General features: G+C 50.4%; 14 protein-coding genes across 14 annotated transcripts; 9 read left to right on the forward strand and 5 right to left on the reverse strand.

The window, feature by feature from the left end:
* Nucleotides 1–381: 381 nt before the first annotated feature.
* P152DRAFT_494992 (uncharacterized protein) lies at nt 382–1,259 on the forward strand (the record flags this gene model as incomplete). The annotated part of the gene is made up of 2 exons (XM_033682230.1): nt 382–711; nt 762–1,259. 2 exons carry the CDS (start codon nt 382–384, stop codon nt 1,158–1,160), a joined length of 729 nt encoding a protein of 242 aa, XP_033530726.1. The 3' UTR covers nt 1,161–1,259.
* On the forward strand, nt 1,260–1,624 carry P152DRAFT_169243 (uncharacterized protein). Its single transcript, XM_033674077.1, has one exon. It carries the CDS (start codon nt 1,363–1,365, stop codon nt 1,549–1,551), a length of 189 nt encoding a protein of 62 aa, XP_033530727.1. The 5' UTR covers nt 1,260–1,362; the 3' UTR covers nt 1,552–1,624.
* A 73-nt stretch (nt 1,625–1,697) lies between these two features.
* Nucleotides 1,698–3,905, reverse strand: P152DRAFT_403913 (WD40 repeat-like protein; the record flags this gene model as incomplete). The annotated part of the gene is made up of 2 exons (XM_033676726.1): nt 1,698–3,094; nt 3,266–3,905. Coding segments are annotated over 2 exons (2,037 nt in total), but the record flags the coding sequence as incomplete, so codon positions are not given.
* A 1,267-nt stretch (nt 3,906–5,172) lies between these two features.
* On the forward strand, nt 5,173–6,385 carry P152DRAFT_452218 (geranylgeranyl transferase type 2 subunit alpha; the record flags this gene model as incomplete). Its single annotated transcript, XM_033678281.1, has 3 exons — nt 5,173–5,181; nt 5,232–5,336; nt 5,387–6,385. The coding sequence occupies 3 exons, from the start codon at nt 5,173–5,175 to the stop codon at nt 6,383–6,385; spliced, it is 1,113 nt and encodes a 370-aa protein (XP_033530729.1).
* Nucleotides 6,144–8,431, reverse strand: P152DRAFT_169271 (family 51 glycoside hydrolase). The gene is made up of 7 exons (XM_033674078.1): nt 8,099–8,431; nt 7,855–8,049; nt 7,693–7,805; nt 7,543–7,646; nt 7,193–7,490; nt 6,973–7,138; nt 6,144–6,925 (listed from the first exon to the last, which is right to left on the reverse strand). Exons 1-7 carry the CDS (start codon nt 8,203–8,205, stop codon nt 6,391–6,393), a joined length of 1,518 nt encoding a protein of 505 aa, XP_033530730.1. The 5' UTR covers nt 8,206–8,431; the 3' UTR covers nt 6,144–6,390.
* Nucleotides 8,432–8,656: 225 nt separating this feature from the next.
* On the forward strand, nt 8,657–10,778 carry P152DRAFT_442306 (general substrate transporter; the record flags this gene model as incomplete). Its single annotated transcript, XM_033677739.1, has 6 exons — nt 8,657–9,028; nt 9,078–9,199; nt 9,251–9,576; nt 9,627–10,004; nt 10,061–10,518; nt 10,566–10,778. Exons 1-6 carry the CDS (start codon nt 9,002–9,004, stop codon nt 10,776–10,778), a joined length of 1,524 nt encoding a protein of 507 aa, XP_033530731.1. The 5' UTR covers nt 8,657–9,001.
* Nucleotides 10,779–10,963: 185 nt separating this feature from the next.
* P152DRAFT_404046 (uncharacterized protein) lies at nt 10,964–11,611 on the reverse strand (the record flags this gene model as incomplete). Its single annotated transcript, XM_033676735.1, has 2 exons — nt 10,964–11,254; nt 11,303–11,611. The coding sequence occupies 2 exons, from the start codon at nt 11,609–11,611 to the stop codon at nt 10,964–10,966; spliced, it is 600 nt and encodes a 199-aa protein (XP_033530732.1).
* Nucleotides 11,612–11,861: 250 nt separating this feature from the next.
* P152DRAFT_169401 (mortality factor 4-like protein-like protein 1) lies at nt 11,862–13,647 on the forward strand. Its single transcript, XM_033674079.1, has 4 exons — nt 11,862–12,421; nt 12,608–12,842; nt 12,896–13,283; nt 13,341–13,647. The coding sequence occupies exons 1-4, from the start codon at nt 12,255–12,257 to the stop codon at nt 13,514–13,516; spliced, it is 966 nt and encodes a 321-aa protein (XP_033530733.1). The 5' UTR covers nt 11,862–12,254; the 3' UTR covers nt 13,517–13,647.
* Nucleotides 13,648–14,768: 1,121 nt separating this feature from the next.
* On the forward strand, nt 14,769–15,740 carry P152DRAFT_367814 (uncharacterized protein; the record flags this gene model as incomplete). The annotated part of the gene is made up of 4 exons (XM_033675454.1): nt 14,769–15,121; nt 15,172–15,308; nt 15,362–15,525; nt 15,582–15,740. Coding segments are annotated over 4 exons (813 nt in total), but the record flags the coding sequence as incomplete, so codon positions are not given.
* Nucleotides 15,741–16,831: 1,091 nt separating this feature from the next.
* Nucleotides 16,832–17,535, reverse strand: P152DRAFT_461747 (uncharacterized protein). Its single transcript, XM_033680192.1, has one exon. It carries the CDS (start codon nt 17,484–17,486, stop codon nt 16,986–16,988), a length of 501 nt encoding a protein of 166 aa, XP_033530735.1. The 5' UTR covers nt 17,487–17,535; the 3' UTR covers nt 16,832–16,985.
* Nucleotides 17,536–17,961: 426 nt separating this feature from the next.
* Nucleotides 17,962–19,367, forward strand: P152DRAFT_169452 (RCC1/BLIP-II). The gene has a single exon (XM_033674080.1). The coding sequence runs from the start codon at nt 18,093–18,095 to the stop codon at nt 19,224–19,226; it is 1,134 nt and encodes a 377-aa protein (XP_033530736.1). The 5' UTR covers nt 17,962–18,092; the 3' UTR covers nt 19,227–19,367.
* A 262-nt stretch (nt 19,368–19,629) lies between these two features.
* On the forward strand, nt 19,630–20,145 carry P152DRAFT_442317 (zf-CSL-domain-containing protein; the record flags this gene model as incomplete). The annotated part of the gene is made up of 1 exon (XM_033677740.1): nt 19,630–20,145. The coding sequence occupies one exon, from the start codon at nt 19,630–19,632 to the stop codon at nt 19,930–19,932; it is 303 nt and encodes a 100-aa protein (XP_033530737.1). The 3' UTR covers nt 19,933–20,145.
* A 514-nt stretch (nt 20,146–20,659) lies between these two features.
* Nucleotides 20,660–21,264, reverse strand: P152DRAFT_403905 (Frataxin; the record flags this gene model as incomplete). The annotated part of the gene is made up of 2 exons (XM_033676725.1): nt 20,660–20,917; nt 20,965–21,264. 2 exons carry the CDS (start codon nt 21,262–21,264, stop codon nt 20,660–20,662), a joined length of 558 nt encoding a protein of 185 aa, XP_033530738.1.
* Nucleotides 21,265–21,661: 397 nt separating this feature from the next.
* P152DRAFT_442324 (Adaptor protein complex sigma subunit) lies at nt 21,662–22,884 on the forward strand. The gene is made up of 3 exons (XM_033677741.1): nt 21,662–21,893; nt 21,958–22,040; nt 22,091–22,884. The coding sequence occupies exons 1-3, from the start codon at nt 21,825–21,827 to the stop codon at nt 22,518–22,520; spliced, it is 582 nt and encodes a 193-aa protein (XP_033530739.1). The 5' UTR covers nt 21,662–21,824; the 3' UTR covers nt 22,521–22,884.
* Nucleotides 22,885–23,372: the final 488 nt, after the last annotated feature.

The raw sequence follows: 23,372 nt of genomic DNA on the forward strand, positions 1-23,372 counted from the left end.
ATTCAATCGAGACCTGAAGACGCACTGGACAAGGAGATTAGGAGATCGTGTGGAATGTGATATCACGTGCCGCTAAGGGTCCGGCAAATATCAGGGGACAAGTCACAATGTCACATGACACATTGACACACGAAAAGGCGGAAAAGCACGTGCTATGACACACGTGCAGGGTCCGTTCCATAGAAGTCGTGAGAATCGGGCAGCGCGCCGTCATCGCTAGCGGCAACACGAACACCCAACTTTCAACTTCTTCCAAAACACGCGATACAACTCCAACCCTATCTTCACCATTATCTGGTTTCTTCACGTCCTGTTTCATCTTGAATAGTTTATTCGTTGTAATTGCGATTCACTTCCGTTTGGTTCACTAATACTTTCACAATGCGCTTAATCTTTCCCGCCGTGGCAGCCTTGACTACCTCCACGGTCACCGCGAACCAAGAACCACTCGTAGATTGGGTCAAAGGTTGGATCAACAAGGCGCAATCATACATTCCCTCTGCGGCTCCGTCGGTTGGGATTCCGAACCCATTAGATGCCGGCGCGGCCAAGGTTGCTGAGAAATATGTTCAACCTCTCACCCTAGAGAACTGGCAGTCGGTCCTCCAGCCTTCACCGTCAGGAACTGGGCCGGAAGAATGGGTGGTCTTCGTGACTGGCGGTAATGCCAGCTGCTTCGGTCAATGCACGAATGTCACCAAAGTTTGGAATGTCGGTTTTGTCGTCGCTCGACTGAGTGCAATCAACTAACGTCGATATAGGAGTCGGTCGCGATCCTTTCCACGCAGCCGAACACGCCAAACCTGGCGGCAATCGACTGCGAAGATCAGCGAATCCTTTGCAACAGTTGGTTAGCAGGGCCTCCCAGCTTGTGGCACTTCTCCCTTCCCAAGCCGTTGGCCGATCAGTCCCACCCGACCCCCACCGTTCGAATTATCGATCTCTTCCGCAACACGACGGCAACGGATCTGCAGAAGATCTTTGCTGAGGAGAAATGGAACGATGTGAAGCCATATGACGGCCCTTGGCATCCGTTTGAAGGTTTTATGCACAAGTTCGGCGTGGCCGTTCCGTTGGCATATGTGACCTGGGCTTTCTCATTAATGCCTACGTGGCTGCCAATGATTGCGATCAGCTTTCTGAGCCGCACATTCATGTGAGTAGCTCAAAGCATCATCCCTCTGTAGTACTTCCCGCTAACGTCAATTCTCTAGGGGACGGAGAACCAGACCCGGTCCCAGTGGAGCTAATGCCGCCCCAGGTGGTGCGGCTCCTCAGTAACTGGTGGATCGTTCCAACCCGTTCCTCAGAACGGGCGAAAGTATGCGATGGGGAGAGCTGTGGTGATGATTGCCAGTCGTCATGTGTCAAATGTATACGCAGGGTGTGAGCACGTTTCCGTTCGTTGGGTGGATGTTTTCGATACCATCTCCAGCTACTCACTGGACATTGTGTGGGTTGTCCGCAGCCCCTAATAACTTTACTCTCTTGTATTTGAAGGCGAGTGGCATTTCGCGGTATGGACAGGGCATCAGTTTGATGTGTCATTAAAAGATTGGATATAGCTAGGTTTAATTAGTCTAAAGGAGTGGATAGAGTTGAAACGGGCTGGAACTTTCTCTAGGGTAATTGAACGATGTTATCCCCCCGAGTTGTTCTCCGACAGCTTGGTTCGAAAGCATTTCTTCAAGGACAGATCATCGAATCACATCGCCTTCGTCGTTGTCCACTCCATGCAAGCTCTCCAAAATCGCGCTGCCGCCTAGCAGACCCAGGTTTGGTTGGCTGATGCTCGACTTCCTTCGTTGTTCCGACCAAACTTCATGAAACTTAATGCTAGCATCGCTTGTAGCAATGACCAAACACCCTTCACGGCTCGTCCGATTGCACCACATTTCCCCTTCCACTCGTCGATCATCCGTGTCCCTCTCCGCATCGTTTCCACGCAGCCCTTTGGGGTTTGGTCCTCCCGGGTAACCGATTGCATGCAATGCTCGAGCTTCGTCAGTCCAAGGTATCGCAACGACCTGCTCGCAAGTTGGCCAGGAAAAGACAGCGATTCGGATGGCATGCTCTGGATTTGCAAATCCAAACGTGGCCGCGATCTCCCGTCTGGTAGTACTCCAGATGAGCGAAGTGACCTGCGCAGCGCAATCGATCGTCGCGAGTGCTGCTCCCGATAGAGTGTGGTAGAAGTGAATGCAGCGATCGTTCGATCCTCCTCCAAGCGCCAACAGTCCTCGTTGAAATGGACAGAATGCGATGGCTTTGATGGCAGCGGAGAGACAGAACCGATGTCTCGCTAGTGTCGTCGCAGTCAACCCGTCCTCCAAAGGAATATCGGTTCGGGTTGAATGGCTGGCGTTCTGGTCCGGTAGATGTGGTAGGACGATTGAAGCATTGGTCGACTGTATTGCGGATTCTGCCGACTCTGCCGACTCTGCCGTGGTAGCAGCGTGAAGCACCTTTTTCGTTTCGAAGAGATAACAACTGTTGTCATTACTTCCCGACGCGAAGAAATCTCCATCCATGGACCAACCCAAACCACAAATCTGTTGCGAATGGACTTTCAGACTGCAGGCAAGGTGTAGAGCCCCAGCCCATCCAAGCACATCGTAATCCTGCTGGTTTGGCCATTCCACGGAATAGAAATAGAGCACGCCATTTTCATCCCCGACCAGGAGATCTTCGTTGTCAACCATCGTGCCGGGGAGATTTCGAGATTCTCGACGGGTCGGATTTGGGCGAAAGCAAACGCAAGAAATTGAGCTGGAGAAATCTTCGTGAAAGCGAGGCTCAGGATCCGATGGACTCCATAACACCAGACATCCACTATTCCCAAGGCAACGTCCAACGGCAAGTATGGCCTTTCCTCCCGTTCGTGATGAGAACGATAACGACATAACATGAGATTGGTTGGCTTCACCATGTTCGTCTTGATATGGAGCGTTCAGGCTCTGAGGAGTTTCCACCCCGCGAGACTCGGACCAGAGGTAGACATGGTTCCCGAGTCCAACAGCCAAGCAATTCGCGGTGTATGAATACGCTAGGAGGGAGCAGTAAAAGTCGTCTTTGAGCTGTGGTGCATCAAGGACTGTGCAGGCTATTAGCAAACCATTCCCGAATTGGCTGGAGTCGACTTATCTGAACGGAATGACCGGCACCGACCGTTTCCCGGCTTGCTTCTGCTTGTAGGCTTTTGCAAGTTAGTATGCAGCTGAGGACAATGGCGAAGGATGTGGATGTCTGGGTTTTGGATTCCTACATAATGTAGACCCTTCCCTCATCCATTCATTGTTTTGCCACACGGTCGGCCCACAACCGCGAGATAGGTGGCTCGATGATCCGGAGGAGCTGGCCGTTGGAGGGCTTGTCGGCGAGGATAACGCTGATCCAGGTGTGACGGGGGTTGGCACCAGTCGTTCGATTTGATCCACATCAAATGCAACGGCCAAGCGCCTCTCGTGGTCTTCAAGTTCACGACGTGGATCTTGCTGCTCTTGAAAGGCGCAGGTGTATAGAGGAGCATTGGTACCGCTGCTAAAGAGGCCACCACGACCATCGGTAACAGCCACGGTTCCTTCGAAAGCCGCAAAGGAACCGCCAACCCCCCAAACTGCTCCGTCGCTCACTCTGCGGGATGTTGGTGTCACCGACCGGGGACGCAGACCCGTATTGCTCGTTCTCGCCTCGTTTGGTGCATTGGGTGGTCGAGTGGCGAGGTACCGAGTCCGTAATTCGCTTCGAGATGGAGGAAGAAAGGGATCTGGGCTCACAAATCGAGAGCGGCACAGCTTCTCGGCATCTGTCAACTTGTCGACGGATTTGCTGAGTTGGAAACTAGTCCGCTGAGCTTTGCTCGGTCGACGAAATGGAATGAATCTATCAGGCGTTTGCGGGGCGTTCGTTGAGGCGCTACCGGCATCCCAGCTAGGCCTGCGGAGGGACCCAGGAAGTGATTGTCGTTTCCTTTGTCCACAAAGGGGTGACAATGGACTGCGCAACTGATCCTCAGTTGGGAACGGAAACGCTCCGACTGCGCCAGATGCAACTCCAAGGGGCGTCGGTGTGTCTGGGTTAGCATCATGAGGTCGAGGGAAAGGATCTCGAGACGGGGACGTCAGGTCGATCTTTCGTACTCGTTTCCCAAGCAATAGGATGCTGTCATCTTCACCCTCAGGCTCCGTGTCATTGGACCAAACAGCAGATCCGGTATCCTCGTGATCGTGAAGTGGCGTGCCGTCTGTATCAGACTGAATATCTGAGCACTCCTTCTTCGGCGTATTGGCAGCACTATGTTCGAATGCGCCGTCATATTGAGGAATGGGTGAGCGTCGGTTCCGCTGGAAGGTGACCGAAGGTGATGGAAAGGTGACCTTGCTTGAATCCTGTCTGGGAAAGGTTGGCGAGTAAGAAGTTCTTCGGGCTGGATTCCATGCGGCATTCTCATCGTTTCTAGTAGCGCTTGATTGCCGAGAAGTAGACCGATTCCATCGGTGAATAGGAGCAACATTCGTGATATCCCCGATGGACGGAAGACGGGCAGTCTGCTCACTCGCAGGAAAAGAGCAGCTTTGACTTCTTTGCCCAATATTCTCTGTCAGTGCCACCCATTCAGGGTTTTTCGAGGTTTTCCCGGACCAGCTTCGGTGTTTTCGTGGGCAATTCCGGGATTCGGGGACGCCGTATGCCTTTCGGTCAGAGCTGGGATGGGGTCTCATGCTGCGAAACACCAGTCACCGATCCTATTAGGTTCCAAGCCGAAAGTTTCACTCTTTGTATAGTCCAGCTCTGCCGGAATCGTGATGAAGGTGGTGAGCTGTTCTAGCATGGCTCTTGAAGGCACATGAAGCCTTGTATCTTGAGATCGCGGCTCTTGAACAAACGAAAGCGTGGACGTGGTGGACTTGGAATGAAATGTGAATAGTAGAACTAATGGGATTGACTAGCACCAGATATAGGAATATGAAAAGTCAACAGAGGTCGTCCTGATGGTTAGTACATACTGCCATCCATTACTGGTAGCATAACGTGGACGGTTGGATGAGGCGGACAACAACGAAACCAAATGAACTTCCAGGCAACACCTTCACGGCTCCCTTCACTCTTTCCAAGATTTCCACCTCCGACTTGCCATCAATACGTCTTGTGAGGAGAAGAGCGGCTTCCAATATGGCCAGTGTAAGCATTGGACCACATTTGGAGGAAGTTGCTTGCTGATGTTGTTGTAGCACGATCGTCCTCGGGTCACAGCGGAGCGAACCGACAAAGACTTACAACGCGAGAAGCGCAAGATTGACGAATACCGATCTCTAGTCGAAAGGATAGAAACCCGGGTATGTTCCTCGCCGTTTGTCAAATTGCCGAGCTGATCATGTTGATGAAGGTTGCCGAAGGCGGTAGCGAAGCCGACGTTCTTGACCTCACCTCGGACCTTCTCTCGCGCAACCCCGAATACTACACGGTATGGAACCATCGACGTCGTCTCCTTCTCAGATATCTCGAAGGTGGAGATACTTCGAACGATGCCTCGGTCGACCCGAATAACAAGCAAGCGTCACCACAAGATTATTTGCTGGACGACTTGCGCTTCCTGATCCCGCTTCTTCAGCAATTTCCCAAGTGCTATTGGGTATGGAACTATCGCCTCTGGATTCTGGAGCAAATTGAGAGGTACCTTCCTCGGCAACAAGCAGACAGCTGCTGGCAAAGGGAGCTTGATCTTGTGGCGAAGATGCTAGCAAGAGATGAAAGGAATTTCCATGGCTGGGCATATCGTCGTATCATAGTCGATCAACTCGAAAGACTTGCACAAGAAGCTGTTCATGGAGAAGAGGGTGCTGGACAAGGAAGTCGCTCTCAAGAGGAGTTCGATTACACGACGAAAATGATCCATTCCAAATTATCGAACTTCTCGGCGTGGCATTACCGAAGTAAACTCATTCCTCGGATCCTTGATGAACAAGAAGCGGACGATACAGCCAGACGGAAGGTTCTAGACGATGAGCTGGACCTAATCCAAAATGCCTTGATCGATCCCAACGACCAGTCCTTATGGTTCTACCATCAGAGTCTTATGTATACCATCGCTCCAGATTGTCCGCGAGACTCGGCCATTGTCCTCACGCTCACCAACACTGATCGAGTACACTACTACGAGCAAGAAATCTCTCGAATCCGTGAGATCCTGGAAGACTGGGACGATTGCAAATGGGTATACCAAGCACTGCTCAAGTATGCGGCAGAGTATCAGACACTCGATGCAGGATCCAAGGTGTATAGCAATACGGACATGAGAACCTGGCTTTCCAAACTACGTCAATTAGATCCCCTCCGATCGGGTAGGTGGGATGATCTAGAAAAACACCTCGATCTATCAACATAGAGACATTATGGTGTCCAACGCAGCATGGTCAATGAATGCTTCGGGAATTCAAACCGACCATTGCCATCCCACTTGGTTTCCGAGATCCCCACAGCGCTCTCTTCGGCTGTATTGACGCATGCTACGTCCGAACCCGTCACAGTATAGACGTCAACTGGTCCTTTGATTCCCTTCAGATCCACACTGAAGCTCTTGGTTTCATGGACATTCACAACAGCCATGCTCAATACACCCTGGTCATCGATTGCGGCACTGACATCCAGCCATGGCGTGTCGACTGTACCACGTATCCAAAGCGGTTCGGTTGGTCCGTCGTATTCCTCGCATCGAACATGTACAGCGACCGTGGATCCACGCATATACTTGCAAAACAAGAGAAGCGGCCACCACGTGGTCTGTTTCAGGATCCCGGTCTTGGTAGTCATCAAAGGTGAAATGACATTCACCGACTGTGCGATATTGGCCATACTAATGTACTTGGACTGACGGATGAAAACGTTCAACCAGACACTAACGGCGAGAGCATCCGAAAGCGTATATCTGTTCGCGTCAGCGGCTGTCTTCTGAATGTGCAACGAGGTTCGTACTTTTCCTCTGCACCCTCTTCACCCGGTGCTCGAGCAGGATCCCAAACATTCCATTCATCAAAGCAGATGCCTTGCCGTGGCACGGATGAGGGAACTTTGTTCTCGATTCGAGCGAGGTCTATCAGACTCGCCGTGATCTCAATTGCTCGTTCGGCAGATCGAGGAGCTGCAGCAATACAATGTCAATGTTCGAATCCATCTGTACAAGCAAGTGTCTTACCTATCGCATTCTTCACATGTTCTTTCGATGCGGTATATATGTGGATGCTATGCATATCGATCAATGATGCAGTCATGTCTCCTCCAAGGCCATGAAGGTCCCATCGGATGCATTCTTTCAAGACATATGCATCCCATGTGCTGTGCCCGGTCTCTCCGCATAAAATCAAAACGATAGAAGGGTCCATCAGCTTCAAGGCCTTGGCCCATTGGTACGCTTTCTTTGCATAGTCCTCTTTCGTCATCTGGCCAACTTGCCATGGACCCCACATTTCGTTTCCAAGTGCCCAATACTTGACCTGCGAAGAGTCAATTTCTGAACTCTGCAGCTAAGCATCTCAATTTACTTACATTGTATGGCTTCTCGCGACCATTTTTTCTCCGGAGATTTGCATAGTGCGTATCGCTGCTCAAGTTACAATACTCAACCCATGCCAATGCCTCATCGAGTGTGCCTGATGAAATCAATAAGGGGCCGGGGAACGGTTCAATATATCTTACCGGTTCCAAAATTCAGGGCAAAGAACGCTTCAGTTCCGACGACCTCACACCACCGAAGAAACTCATCTGTTCCAAATTCGTTCGATTCATACCCCTGCCATGCGAGTTCACGGCTGGATCCGAATATCAGCAGATGTCATTGCAAGAAAGAGGAGCTATTACCGGCGAGGTCTTTGATCCTTAGGACCAACACCATCGAGCCAATGGTATGTGGCAACGAAATTTCCTCCGGGATACCGAACGACTGGAACCTTAAGCTCTTGCAGAGCCTCAATTACGTCTTTCCGGAACCCATTTTCATCGGAGAGTGGGTTGCCAGGGTCATATATGCCTCCATATATGCATCTTCCCATATGCCTAGAATCGAATGTCAACAATCGGTTCCATTTAGGGACTTCCAACGTACTCTGTGAATCCACCGTAGGTGTTGTCATTGATGCGTGATATGACATGGGATGGGTCAACCGAGATCGAGGGGACGTCACCCTCGGCAATCCTCGTGAAAGCTGCCATTTTGTTGACCTTGATCCGAAGAAGATACACCTACTTCGTCCCGAGTTCGACTTTTGAACCTTTGCTATTATCAGCATCGGTTCGGCTCTGGCCAACCTCACTCCACATAATTATCCCAAGGCAAGGATGGAATTTCGCCGGGGTAGCTCGTGGCACTGGTCCCGGTATTTTGATTGTCGCCGGATAAAATATTCATGTCGTTCCAAGCCGACGGCTCTAAGTGGTGGAGAAAGCAAAGCAAAATAATTATCCCTGACAGTTGCACTGGCAATCCCTTGCAGGGGTTGCCCGGCCAATTATTTTCTGACGCTAGTCAACACCGTTCGGCCCGGCACTGATCGGGTCTGACTACAAATCCCTGGTATCTTGACGAATCCGGAAATCCCGTCGGTTGAGTGAGGTGAGCTCGAGAAGTATCCACCATCACGAACGTTCATCTGCCAATGGCAAGCTCACGGCCGGCAAACCTGGGATCGTGCATCCCCGGAATATCGAATCATGGAAGTGCCATGTGAGTCTGGGCCTCTGGAGTCTGGGGAATGGGGATAGGTACAGGTGGGTACTCTAGCAGCAAATGCATGGAGAATTGACCCGGTCCGAGAAGCTTCATCGCTCCAGGATTCAATATCGCAAGGGTGGCAGACCCCTTGAGCTATGTCGTTCCGGACCATGGAAGGGCATTTCCGGGCAATATATATCCTCCATTTCCTGACCGAAGAATGACTTCCTGCACCGGTTCTATTTTCCTTCAATTCTTATCGGCATAACGAGACATCGCTCGTAACAACCGTCAAACATGGCGCTGCCACCGAAATGGTACCAGGTGAGCATCGAATTGAGTATTGAGTCCAAGTCGGATCTAATCCCGTCAGTTTTTGGTCAGTGTCTTCGCGTCACTAGGTTCCCTCCTCTATGGTTATGACTTAGGTGTCATTGCGGGGGTGATCGCATCCAAATCATTCGTGGCCAAATTTGGTGAAGAAGCCAATGAGATGTAATTGGGTTTCCAATCGATCCTCGAACAAGACGGCTAACACAACTGTAGCGGCGCGGTGGTATCGGTCTTCACAGGAGGCGCGTTCCTTGGGGCAGGGTTCGCCGGGCCAACAGGAGACTATTTCGGTCGTAAAATCACCATCATGGTCGGCGCAATCGTCTTTTGCGTTGGAGGTGCCCTTCAGACTGCTGCACAGAATTTGGCCTATCTATACGCCGGGAGGTCCCTTGCGGGAATGGGTGTCGGGTTTCTCACCATGATCGTGCCCCTCTACCAAGCGGAACTCTGTCATCCGGACATTCGAGGCCGGGTCACCGCCTTGCAGCAATTCATGTTGGGCGTTGGAGCTTTGGCAGCGGCATGGATCTCATATGGTAAGTAACGGTTTCATCTGATCTTGCGTATGCCCTAACTAACGGCTTAGGTACTTATGTTGGATTTGGACCGACCGATGACCGACAGTGGCGAGTATCGCTAGCACTCCAAGTGATCCCCGCAGCCATTCTGGCTTTGCTCATCCTCCTTTTCCCCGAGTCCCCTAGGTGGCTCATCGACCAGGGCAAGGTGGACCAAGGCTTCAAAGTCCTCGCACAGCTTCATTCGGGCGGTGACACCAACGATGCTTGGGTTCGAGCCGAATTCGATCAGATTCAAGAGTCGATTGCTAGGGAACACGAAGCCGCAGCCAAGTCATACCTGGAACTGTTCCGTGACAAGTCTAGTTTTCGACGGCTCTTCCTCGCATGCGCGCTTCAAGCGTCCGTTCAAATGACGGGCGTGAGTGCCATCCAATATTTTTCAGGTATATAAAAATTATGGATTCAACTGTGGCCTCATGATCGTTCTAACAATTTTCAGTCAAAATCTATTCCCAAATCGGCATTGAGGGAGATGACTCGCTCAAGTATCAAGCGATTAGCTCGGTCCTCGCACTCGTGGCACAATTCGTCTGCATGATGGTCATCGACCGTACGGGTCGAAGGTGGCCTCTGATTTTCGGAAATCTTGGAAACATGGTCACATTTATCATTGCAACGATCCTTATTGCCAAGTTCCCCCCCGGTAGTAGCAACAACAGCGCCGCTTCCTGGGGATTCATCGTCATGACATGGCTGTATAACGTCTCGTTCAGTGCAACGTGCGGGCCATTGTCGTGGATCATTCCCGCCGAAATCTTTGACATGAAAACCCGGTCAAAGGGTGTATCCATTGCGACCATGACATCCTTTGCCTTCAACACCATGATTGGTCAGACCACGTCTGTTGCCATGAGGGACGACGGCGGGATCGGTTACAAATGGTATTATCTGTTCATTGTAAGTGACAACTCCGGAACCCACGATCAAAGACTGACCGATGCAAGGTGTGCAATTTCACCAATGCTCTCTTCTTCTGGGCCTTCCTCCCAGAAACTGCCAAGCGGCCGTTGGAAGAGATGAAGTATCTCTTCACTGAAGCACCGTTGTTTGTTCCTACTATGGACATGAAGCAGTATCAACAGAACGACCTGGAGCGCCGTGTGCAGGAAGTGGAGCGAAAGGGGAGTGTGGTGGCCCATTCTGAAGAGGTAGCATAGTCTGACAATGGTCGCCGAAGGCCCCTATCGCCTCATACAGACCAAATTTGTATCCTAAACATCAATCAGCTCAGAAGTGTCCAAGCATAACACACACTTTGTCCCCATATTTACCTGGTGAACTCCTGAATAGTCCTTTTAGGCAAAAGGCACATCAATTTTATGCCATATCATAGACCGGGTCACTATCCGTCGGTCTTATTTGCCGTAGCATCACCACATACACTCTCGAGTCTCTTAAGAGTTGTAAAGACAGAACTACCAAGTTCTTCCCCTGAGACTGTTGTCGGGAAGCGTCCGTATCTGAGATCACTCAGGTCACTTGTAGCAGTTTGGATATTTTGAAGGAGTTGATCTGCCTCCTTATCGAGCACATGAATTTCTTCCTCGACACTTTGGCAAGCATGCTCCAAAGAGGAGACTATCGATTCGATCGAATGGAGGTCAGGACGGTTGGGTCCATTGTCGCCATATAACTATACACCGATGAGTAAGGTCACAAGGTTCACCAAAGTGGAACGCACACTTTGTTCTAGTCGAAGTTCGGTTTCATCAATATCGTCAAGCTCGACATGCTCGGAAAGGATCCTCTCCTTGGCAACCTGTCGAGCCTGTCTCTCTCCTCGGTGTACCTCCCCCTCGATGGATCGCGCCACTTGATCAATGCCCAATGCTCGTTGGTGCTGTAGTTCCCGATATAGTGCACCCACGGCCGGATTCCCCTGCAATGTGCGTGGAAAGAGTTCCGTGAATTTCTTCTGTGTTATGACGGTAGAGAGTGGGGCAGGCGGGAGGAGAAAGTTGGTCAGGATCGATTTCTCGGTTGGCGGCATCGTCAATTGGTGAGGTCTAGGATTCGGAGTTGAGATCGATCGAGATGTGCACTTTAGACCCGAATATCGAATAGAGCGTGTTTGGAACGTGATGTTGATGAGTTGATGCTTCTTTGGCGACGTATGGATGCTCTGCCCAGAGAGTAAATACATGACTCGTGTATGTGTATCTCCCTGAACACGTGCAAGGGGCTGACGGAACGCGACCGTATAAATCTTGGCGCGTCGACTGGCGCTTCACCAAGTCGGAGTGAACACGTACAGATGGTGACGTTTGGAAATCGAACATATAGTCATTAAGCGCCGTCAAATATTGAATCCCAATACCGCCCTAATTATCATTGCTTCGGAAAAGATCACTAATCGCACGAGAAGGGAAACGAGGGTGTTGACCCAGCTTGCCCTGACTGGAACCGATTTGCTTCAAGCCTCAAGAACAACGTGTCCGAATATCCAGATCGCCATGAGGGGGATTTCCTGAACTTGACGTCCTTCACTTCACGGTTTCGGTCAGACCAATCTTGTCTTTGTGTTGGGCGGACTTCGCATCCTTCCAAATTCTCCTAACGCTGCTTCGTCACCTTACCTCTCTTTCTCCTCATCTTACTCCGTCACTCATCGTCACTTTCGGTCCTTCGAAGAAATGGCGCCATCTCAAAACCAAGCGATGTACCACAAAGATGAGAAAGCGCTTTGCTTTCATCATGAGCTTCTCTACGAGGCGAAGGTGATCGATGTGAAACAGGCCGACCCATCGGTCAAAAAGTCTGGCTGGTTGTACAGAGTACACTATAAGGGATGGAAGAATACGTAAGTCGATATTTTCTCATCTTGATGAACTCATGATCGTTACTTAAAGCACGTGTTGGTTGAAACAGCGCTTCACGGTAATTCCCGCAGAAACAATTTCGTCTACATAGCACGTGTCTCGCTGTCCGTCGATCAGAGCTTATATTCGAGATTTGCGTCGTTCAGTCAGTTGACATAATTATACAGGTGGGACGACTGGGTACCCCAGGACCGTCTACGGAAGATGACCGAGGAAAATAAAGGCCTTGCCAACAACCTCAGGAAGGATGTCGAAGCTTCCAACAAGCGGAATGCGAAAGTGGCGGCGATTCAGAAAAAACGAGGAACGGATTCATCGGCTCGGGGGAGCGAAGAACGTCACTCATCCGTCGCTGCCGGTTCCGCTAGAAATCAGAAAAGGAGGGATCTCGATCTTGAGAAGGTAATAGTCGCAAGCCAACTACTCGTATAGCTGTGATAACTGACGACCGTCAGGAGGATCAGTATCATTCAAAGCCAGCTATCCGAATCTACATGCCGGACTCTCTCAAAATCTTGCTAGTCGATGATTGGGAGAGCGTCACTAAGGACAATCACCTGGTCTCCCTCCCATCTGCAACTCCGGCAAGCATCATCATCGACAGGTACTTCCAATACGAGAGCAGGAAACGACCAAATCCATCGGCAGATTTGGATCTGCTTGAGGAAGTCATCCAAGGGCTCAAAGAATACTTCAACAAGACACTTGGTCGAATGCTTCTCTACCGTTTCGAACGTCAACAGTATCTTGATATCATCAAACGAGTCGAGAATCCCACAGATGAGCTTGCAGGAAGACCAATGGTAGACATCTATGGAGGAGAGCATCTCTTGCGACTTCTCGGTAAGTCACAACCGCCAAGGCAGTGTATGATATTGACACGTTACTAAATCAATCCAGTGTCATTGCCGGAGCTCGTTGCACACACGAACATGGATCAGCCGTCCGTCGCTCGTCTCCGTGAAGAATTGAACAAGTTAACCATGTGGCTTGGACGACCCGAAACGATCCAGAAGCACTTCTCCGTTGCCTATGAGCCTATGAGTATCGATGAGGTGGAGAAAATCCGGACCTGAAGCAATCATCGTGCTTCGCTATCCCGTCCATTCGACACCGTATAAACAGCGGGATTACCGGGTGTGAAAGACGATTCACACCAAAGCCGTTCACCGAGAGGCCATGGAAGGCGTCATTTGTAGGGCAGTGCAACAACTCCCGAAGTGCGACATCTGTGGTCGTTCTTCCATCGTGGGAAACGAAATTGCATCCCACCTATAAGGTTGACTTGCGTGGGATGTCATGGGGAACATTGCGATTGAGTTGCAGGACAAAGGATTATGGCTTTCGAGAACAATAAACTCCTGGCGTTTGGCGATTCAAGAAATCATCCCTGTTCTGTAGCGTACTGTACTTTCCATTACAATATTGTCTTATTGACATGCTACCCATCGCCTTGCAGTCCTTCTTTTCTTGAAGAATTTCAACCATTCGCCAGCAACAAAACCGCGACTTCATTTTTACCGATCATGGCAGTGCATGGACTTCTCATTGCTTTTCCCATCAGCATTATCGAGTACGGAATCCATAGGAATATTTACGTATCACAAGTTAAGATACGGTATGCTACCTCCAAATCCTCGGAATTCCAGTCGAAAAATATACTTCTCTAGTCATTCCGTAACGAGTACGCGGCTAGATTCGCAGCATGACTAGGAAATTTGTTCCCATAGCGCCGATTATGCAATATTTGGAGCTCTCCAGTAGCTTCGTCTCAATGGCGAATCAAGATGGGACTCTATAGTGCCAAATCTAAAAAATCACGAGCAGTCACCTCTGCCCCAATGGAAAATCGGTTGTTGACTGTTGTACTTGTCTCCCGACGGGACGGATTTACTGTACATCCATGATCCAAATGACCCAATCATACCCACGCACGCCACGCTTCACATTCAACATTTCGCGAGGATCTGCGTCGGGCGAGGCGACAAGCGCGGCTCCGCTAATAAGTCTACTGCAGCATTTTCATTGTGTTTGCTGTTCCGCGGATTGAGCCTGAAAACATCTCCGTACTCGAGTCGCGAATTTGAGCCTTTTCGGATTGTCTCGGATATCGTCATATAGTTTTGTTCATCGTCTATCGAACTTTCACCCCGGTTCCTTTCCGTTGTCATTGTGTCTTCCGATCGAGTCAGTACCGTTGAAAATTACCAAAAATAGCGATCGAATGAGTTCAATTTATCATGTGTGTCACTCATCCACACGACCATTGAATTCAGAGGCCGGGTAGGTTGAAGTGTTTTCACTCGGCCACTCCTGGACTGGGGGAAAATGTCCCAGCTTGGTATTGAATCATGGATTTGGTACTCGCTAGCGATATTCATCACAGGATGCCGTTATATCTCCCGATCATTATTGTTTGGGTCGGTGTGGAAGCTCAAAATCGATGACTGGATCATGCTTTTTGCCGTTGCGACCTACACGACACTCATCATCACGATGAACATTGTGGCGACCGAGAATTCGAATCTTTTGCCGCCTGGCTTCGACATTTCTGCGTTAACTCAAGACGAGGTCCGGCGAAGGCAATATGGAAGCAAAATGGTTTTGGTGGTTGAGCAAATGCAAATCCTTACCATCTGGACCCTGAAGACGACCCTCCTGGTGATGTATTATCGTTTGACGTAAGTTCACTTGGCAAATTCGGAATGGCAAATCTAACACCTGCTTGTAGTGAGAAGTTGACCGAGAACAAGGCGGTTACTTTCCTTCTTGGCTACATTGCCGTTGCATTTGTGGTCATGGAGGCCCTATACTTCGCTAAGTGGTGTCGACCATTCCACGACTACTGGGCAGTCCCAACTCCGAATGGTAGGTGCCAGGCCTCTGTCGAATACTGTCCAATTCATCTAACTTTGATGTAGCACAATGCAGCGCCGCGACTAACCACCTAATTACCAATGCGGTCTTCAATATCAGCAGTGATCTGATCATGCTGGGTATCGGGCTCTCCTTATTTATACGAAGCAGATTACCCGCCAAGCGCAAGGTGCTTCTTTGCTGTATCTTTGGACTAGGCATCTTTGTCGTAAGTATATGATCCCAACCAGCATTCTCCATTGAAATAAGTCACCAACCGTCCAGATCCTTGCCGCCATTCTGAACAAATATTACTCGTTCTCGCATCCATTTTCCGTCGATTGGACCTTTTGGTATATCCGAGAAGCGAGCACAGCAATGTTGGTTGCCAACATGCCCTTCATCTGGACCCTCCTTCGACGAATGTTCCACCTGGGTGAGTTCGACCCAGGTGAGGGGGGTCGCCAGCATGTGAAATATCATTCTCAACGAACGGCGCGGCCAAGTTCTCACCGTCATCGCCATTCCGACTCGCATCACACGACCTCAAGAGGAACGGTGCATGACGGACGAGGGGCGGGAACTTGGCGGAGTGGCACAGGCAACGGGAGCAAACCGCACAGTCACATATCCAGTATGGATGTCCAGCGTCCGGAAGAAGTAGCACATCTTGGCCACGCATACAGTCCCGCAAATAGGACCAGTCCTGGTCCAAGTGACCGTGCCAACAAAGCGATGAATCCAAGGAGTGGCCCTGACTGGCGAGGGAGCGGGGTGTATGGCAGACAAGATCAAGAATTGTTGGAGTTGGGACCATGGGATGAGGAGGAGTTCGTCACAGTTCCCGTGGAGTTTCAAGGTTCGATTATGTCAGAACTTGAAAGAGCAGCGACTCGCCCTGACGCTGGTCATTCCAGAGAGGGCAAAGGTCCCGCGGTGCAAACCGAACCAAGGGACTTGGTTTGAATGGATCTTTCGTATTGATGTTCGTCACGAATGCCATGACTGATACCATTTGTATGTCGGCGTTGGAAGGAATTGGGATTTCTTGATATGGTGGTCGATATGTATGCCGGGGACACTAAATGCTGTAATAGATGAGCCAAACCAACCGCTCAACACGATAATTCACAGCAATAGAGCGGGACAAAGTACGAATTGTCATTTTTAAATGCCGGACCGTACACCGTGAATGCCCATGTATCTTGCTCGATAAACCGCGATGCAAGTTTTCACAAAGTAACTTTCTCCGCTCGTTTACCACGTTTCAAGCCTTTCGGCATCGCCTTCAAGCAATAACCCCTCAAATACCACCTCCCACATCACCTAGCTTCAGGCTTATTTCGGAACGGTAGACGCGTGTCGCATCGACGATTGTCGGCGCTGCTTCTTGTCCTCGGCACGCTGAGCCTTCTGCTCGTTGAGACGCTTGTGGAGAAGCTTGGAGTAATCGGCCTAGACATTCCATTAGCAAAGGTTCAGAAGTCGAGGTGTTATCATCACGTACGGCAGCATCCTTCTGGGCCTCTGCCCTACGTCGCTTGAGTGCGATCCTGTGACGCTTGTGCTGGAGACGCTGAGGGGTCACAAGACGCTGGATCTTGGGAGCCTTGGTGTAGGGTTGCTTCCCTTCGCCCTTGGGCTGAACTTCGCGGCGAATGACAAACTTGCGGACCTAGGGGGAAACCATCAGCTTTGATACAATGGTGGATCAACAGTGGTTATTTCGCATACATCATCCTCCTTGGTGAGGCCGAAGAATCGTCGGATCTTGGTCGCGCGCTTGGGGCCCAATCGCTTCGGGTGGACGGTATCGGTGAGGCCGGGAAGATCGTTCTCGCCCTGCTTGACAATGGAGAGAGCGAGGACAGCCAAATCCTGAGCCACGATGCAGCCACGGACACTCTTCCTCTTACGCTCACCAGTACGACGCGGGCGGTAGCAGGAATGGCCATCGGAGAGGAGCAATCGGACACGAGTCGGGTGCATGACACCCTGCTTCATCGGGAAACCTTGCTTGTCGTTGCCGCCGGTGATCTTGAAGATGTAGCCCTTGAATTCGTCGCCCAGGCTGTCGGCTGGGACTTCGGCACCCATTCGGCGTTCCATGAAGACGCGAAGCTTGCGCTCATCGTCGACTTCGATGAGCTTTTGCGAGCCATTCGCGGGGAAGGAGATGTTCAGCTTCATCTTGACCAACTGTAGTCAAGATCTCTGGCTGTGGCTGTGGGTTAGAGAGGATGTGGTGGTCGAAGGAGAGATGTTGTGACTTGAAATTGAGGGTTTCGCTTAGTGGATGCGAAAGGTGAACTGAAGGAAAATTGATGTTCCGAGTTGGTGTGTGTGGTGGATGGAGAACGGAGGCTTGGTGGACGGGATAGACCTGAGGTGCAGTTCTTTGCCAATTTGCTATTTTGCCTCAGGCCTCGCGCCCACTGGACGTGACCAGCGTGCCAGATACCAGCCACATCCACTAGCCACAGTGATTTGCAGGGATCCAGGCTCGCATCATCAGAGGCCTCAACAACTGTCATCTCTCATCATCGGATATTTCGATACATGGATTGGGCTCTGCCACTCTTCAGTTCATTCTAAACAACAGGGACAACAAAGCTCCACCGCGTTCAAACTTCAAACACGTTGTTCAGTTGCCAATCATAATGCAACTGGCGTCACGGAAAGGATGCAAGCTCCGTTATTGATTCGGCCCATGCTGGAGTCCGTTTTCTTTTCATGACATCGGGATAATCCCAAATTCAAACCGTTCCCATCACCGTAAAATCCGAAGTCTGCAGCATGGAGACGATTTTAGCATGTGGTCAGAATTGGTTCCACCAGCTAGACGATTCACCTTCGACTTTCATTACACATTTCAAACCCCTTTCCAATCTACCGATATCAGGGAGTTCCACTGTTCGGGTGCTCCACGCTGGATGGTCTTCAAGTGTCTTCGCTGTCGATGGCCTCAATTCGAAAGTACCACTAAAGGTCTGCCGTGGAAAAGTCCCTCTTCCTGATGTATCACACAATGGCCCTATTTCATCCATCACTCCAGAATCGCACAGATTCCGACGCTCTCAATCGATGTCGTTGCAATGCATTGACTGTGGTCTGGCAGGAGACAATAGTACTTCGGCAAATTTATTTCAAGCCGCTTTACAAGGGGCCTTCGGTCAATCCGATCTTCCAGCTGATATAGACTCTGACCACGTGTTTCATATGGCATGCACTGCGGCGAATCGGGTTGCCATCCTCACGCATCAGTCTCACGGCCGTTTGATTGTTCTCGAGTATGAAGTTGGGGTATCTGTAGGCAATGGATCAAGCTGTTCCACAACTTTCCAGAAGGTCCTAGCAACAGAAGTACAAGGCGAAAAAGCATATCTCTACTCTGGAAACACCTTCTTTCTACTTGGTGTGAATAATTCCCAGGTCTACTCATGGGGAGATGCACGATTTCGAAAATGTTTGGGAAGAGACATTTCCAGTGCCGCAGCGGACAAGTTGGGGCCAGTCCCTCTGCCATTCACGCCGAAGAAATTCTCTGTAGGTGGCTACGTTGCTGCAGCTTTATCCCAAGGTGGCAGATTGATTATTTGGGGTCAACCAAGGCCTGGACACGAAACTGCGGGTCTGCCTGGAGTCGAGGGCGATGCAGAAGATTTTGCAGATGTATCTATGCCCGGAAACGCACTTGTCGAAGATTTCGATATTGGAAATGATCATCTAGCGGTCCTGACGAGAGACGGTCGCGTCTTCACTGCAGGAGCAGGGGAATGTGGTCAGCTTGGAATCGGAGCACAACTCGATTGGCAGCAGTCTCTGGTTGAGGTTTCCGAGCTCTCGACTAAACGTATACGGGAAGTGCGTTGTGGGTATGCTTCGACATTTGCAATCTCGAAACTTGAACAATGTGCGGAACAATTCTGAGCAAGAGACGGATATTTTTTGTCAATCTGTACCCCATCTGCGAAAGGTCAAGTCTTTCTGGCCCACTCTTCAATATACCCGATGATTGCAGCTATATCCCTCCCACCATATGTACCTAATCCAAGAATGCACATCGAATTACCACCGAGTCAGATTCTCTTGTGCGGATATAATGGTTAACAGTTAGGAAAGGGAGCAACTCCATTTGGATCAGTGATTCCAGTCAGGCTGACATCGTAAGGCCATAAGGCACACACCGATTTTCTCCGCATCTCCTCCGAACATGGAGTCATCAAAGTTTAGATCTCCCAAATCTTTCTCCAACTTTTGCATCTCCAAGTTTGTTTCCACCCGTACTCCCCAAGAAATTTCCAAAATACTTTCGTCCTACGATCTTAGCACAATGTCGTACTATGACGAGATCGAAATCGAAGACATGACCTTCGATCCCACTTTACAAATCTACCACTATCCATGTCCCTGTGGCGATCGATTTGAAATTTGTATCTCGGACCTACGCGACGGTGAAGATGTTGCCGTCTGTCCCAGCTGCAGTTTAATGATTCAAGTTATCTTTGACATGGTTCGTTCTGCGTTGGAATGTGCCCTTGCCTATTCTCATCCTAACTGGTGCCACCAGGAATCATTACCGCAAGAAGAACCCGAAGTCAACGAACAATCAGACCAAGTCGCTGTGATAGCGTGAAGAGGACCGACTTTCGTCGACATTGTTTCGATATGCCTGCGATTTCCATACCTCAGTCGTTGAACGACGTTCAAGCAACCATGGATTGGCGTCTCCTACAAGTTGGGCATGGACAGACTAGTCGGGTGGAAGTTGTCCTTGAGACTATGATACAAGCGCATGGGGGCGATTCACCTCCCGAACAAACACGATGTGGATTGAGGATGGGCACCCTGCCAGGTCACCGATCGTGATGGGGTTTACTCGATGGGCTTGCCCTTGAGTTACCACAAGGCGCGCACTGCTCCGTGGGCCACCCACGTCTGGGTACGGAAGCATAGCCTCTGGAAGCCACCAAGCAGCAGGGTCGCCGTCCTGTTCAAGGGCTGACACATGGTCCTTGGCTATAATCCATCGTTGTGGCTAGATTCGGCTTGTTGGCCATATGGGCTGCGCCTTTGGAAGCCGGTCGGATGGGAAGCGTCTCTTCAGTGGCTTCTAGAACGAGACACTGGAGAGATCTTGGAGGAATGCGCTTGTCCAGGGTTCATGAGTTGTCTGAAACTGCAGTTGTCGGCAAGGGGGTGGAGGAGGTTGGGAGAGTAGAGCGTGCGCTTCATTCGAAAACATAAATATCGGCGTCAAACTTCGAAGACCACGCTTGCTATTGACTAGAATGATTACACTTTAGGCCTCAAACACCAATGTCCGCCCATTACTTGACCAAAGGAACGGTGTCAAACGAACATCAAGCCTCTGCAAGACCGTCATCCATAGCCACGCCTATCTCCTTGCGGAGCAGGTCAGTCAAACTTGACCCATCCCGAAGATAGATCCACTCTCCCTGTCCAGCACCCGCTTTGTCATGCATACCCTCGCCTTTGACCACCCAGTCGTACCGCTTCGGCCCACTGATAGGGGAGCTCAGCCAAATCTGACGGTTCGGAGGCTGCTTGTTTAGTACATATGTGCCTTTTGAGGCGATCTCGATTTCCATGACACCAGCCTGATCAACTTAGCTTTGGCCCGGATGGATATAGTGACCATGCTTACCGAGAAATCGACCTCGAAGCCGCCTTGCTTCTCCTGCATCTCCTCCAACCGAACTACCAGAGTGTCAAGGTATATGTTGGCTCGCTCGTTGTAATCATCCATGGAGAGCTCGACCGGTTTTCCCTCGATGCTATTTTTTGATGTGCTCTCGTCTGGCTGCTTTGTATCCATCGGCTTTGGAAGTATTCCGTAGCATGCTCTTGTCGAGTGGATCAAGCGGCTCTGCGACCATGCAGGCACGGGGTTTGGTCTCTTGGAGATGGTCTGTGATGGTAATCGGATTGATACTCGATCTCGCATTTGAATAGGTCGAGGAATCACCGTCTCAGCACGCCCTAACCGAATGGTGAGGCCAGATCGGGAACTGATGCGGGGGAGAGACTTCATGGTAAGGAAGGTAGACGACGGGAAGAGCGAATTCAATGACGTTTTGAAAGGCTGGTTGCTCGGGCTAGGTAATCGGATCAGCGGGGAGTGACCACGGGTAATAAGAACCGGTCAATTGAGTGTCGTGGTGTCGTATTCTAGAGGACAATGGAACCAGAAGGCTTCATGGCCATACATGGATTGTTAGATGGAGAATGGAACCGAGCTGCGAGCGTACATAGAAGGAAGTATCAACTAATTAGGAACGTGCAGCAGCTTGAGAAGCACATAAGAACCCTAACGTAGTACGTACCTGCCCCACGTCAGAGCTCTTAGAGTCTCGATCCATGTCATCGTTGACCTCTAGGCAAGTGCCATCGCCTACTTCCTGACATGTCCAATACGGCAATGTTCAATAATGCACTCGGTCACTCCAGTCAAATATTAAATCATTATGCACCCCCGGGACTGATAGGCTCGGTACATCTCCAATCATGATCAATGCCGTGTTGGTCTTCAACAACTCGGGACAGCCTCGTCTTACCAAGTTCTACACGCAATTGGTTGGTGATGAATATAATGTGTAGATGGATCTGCTGGGCACCTCCACTAATACCGTAGCCATAGGACACGGCGGTTCAGCAACGGCTCATATCCGAGATTTTCAGTTTAGTGTCCAATCGACCGGCTACGGCTTGCAACTTCCTCCCGTGAGTCGGCCTTGGTTCTCCGCCATGCGATATACTCACTCCTCTTCCAGACTGCCTCCATTACTCGCTCCTCCGCCCAATGCCCAAAAGTCGAGTCAGCCACAGCCGATACATACCGATACCCCGTCTCTTGTGACGTATCGACACTATGCCACGCTATACTTCATCCTGATATCCACTTCGACCGAGAGCCCGCTAGCACTTCTTGACCTCATTCAAGTCTTCGTCGAATCATTGGATCGACTATTCGAGAATGTCTGCGAGTTGGACTTGATCTTCAATTTCGAGACCCTTCACGCAGCTCTGGGCGAGATGATCGTTGGGGGTGTCGTGGTGGAAACGAATCTGGATACCATCGTCTCCGGCGTGAGAACCCAAGGCAAGGTGGCGAGACGGCCGGTCAACGATTCTAGAGGCGGATCATCCTCTGGAGGAGTGTTTGGAGTACTCGGCAGAGGGGAGGTTTTCTCAGGGCGATGACACAAGGACATTTGATAGAATGCTGTGGGTAATGTCGGCTCCCTGGTGATGTCGAGCTCGGGGGTGGATTAGATGCGCCTAGATCATAGGATCTGTGGTATTTTGGGAAGAACATTAGCACCGCATTTACATGTGGCGACTGGCGTGCTATGAGTACGTCAAGGGATGCAAGGACATGCTCGGGACAGGTCGGACGGAATGGTTGATATCCAATAGACTTTGATTTAGGATCTCATCTGTGCCAATAGACCTAACTGTACCCCAAACGCCACAACCACTGATGTTATAATACCTGAGTCCACATTCAGGGCAAGATTTATTTCTGGCGTGACTGGGTCCGCGCAGATATAAAACCGGCCGTGACATGCCCCTTGAAATGCCTACCGTCGCTGTTCTCTAGCAGGATTAGACTGGGTCGATAGGATACATGTAGCAAACTTCAAGTACCAAAAGTAGAGAGTAATCGGGGGGGCATTTTGAAGAAATGAGTTCATCATATGGCATGATCCAGTCAAATTGAGGTCGTCATCTTTCCGTTGACCCAAGAACACTTGGATGTAGCTAATCCAAGCTGACCGCCCATCTCGATGTGCCGTCGCCGCGGGGTTGGTGGCGGTATGGACAAAGGAAGCCTGTCGTTGTACACAACGTAGATAGATCCCCAATTCCCCTCCTACTGCTACAAGATAGAAGGCTCGGAGAGAGTAATTCATTGGCATAAATGCGAATTCGGCGAGGGCGGTCCATGAGAGTGGTAATATCGTATTCGAATTTCGCCCTCCCTCATTAAGGGACCCACCAATACTGATGTATCATCCCCATCGGACATCTTCTGTGACATTGTGCATCGGC

Source organism: Eremomyces bilateralis (genome assembly GCF_010015585.1).
Source record: "Eremomyces bilateralis CBS 781.70 unplaced genomic scaffold P152scaffold_27, whole genome shotgun sequence".
Classification (NCBI taxonomy): domain Eukaryota; kingdom Fungi; phylum Ascomycota; class Dothideomycetes; order Eremomycetales; family Eremomycetaceae; genus Eremomyces; species Eremomyces bilateralis.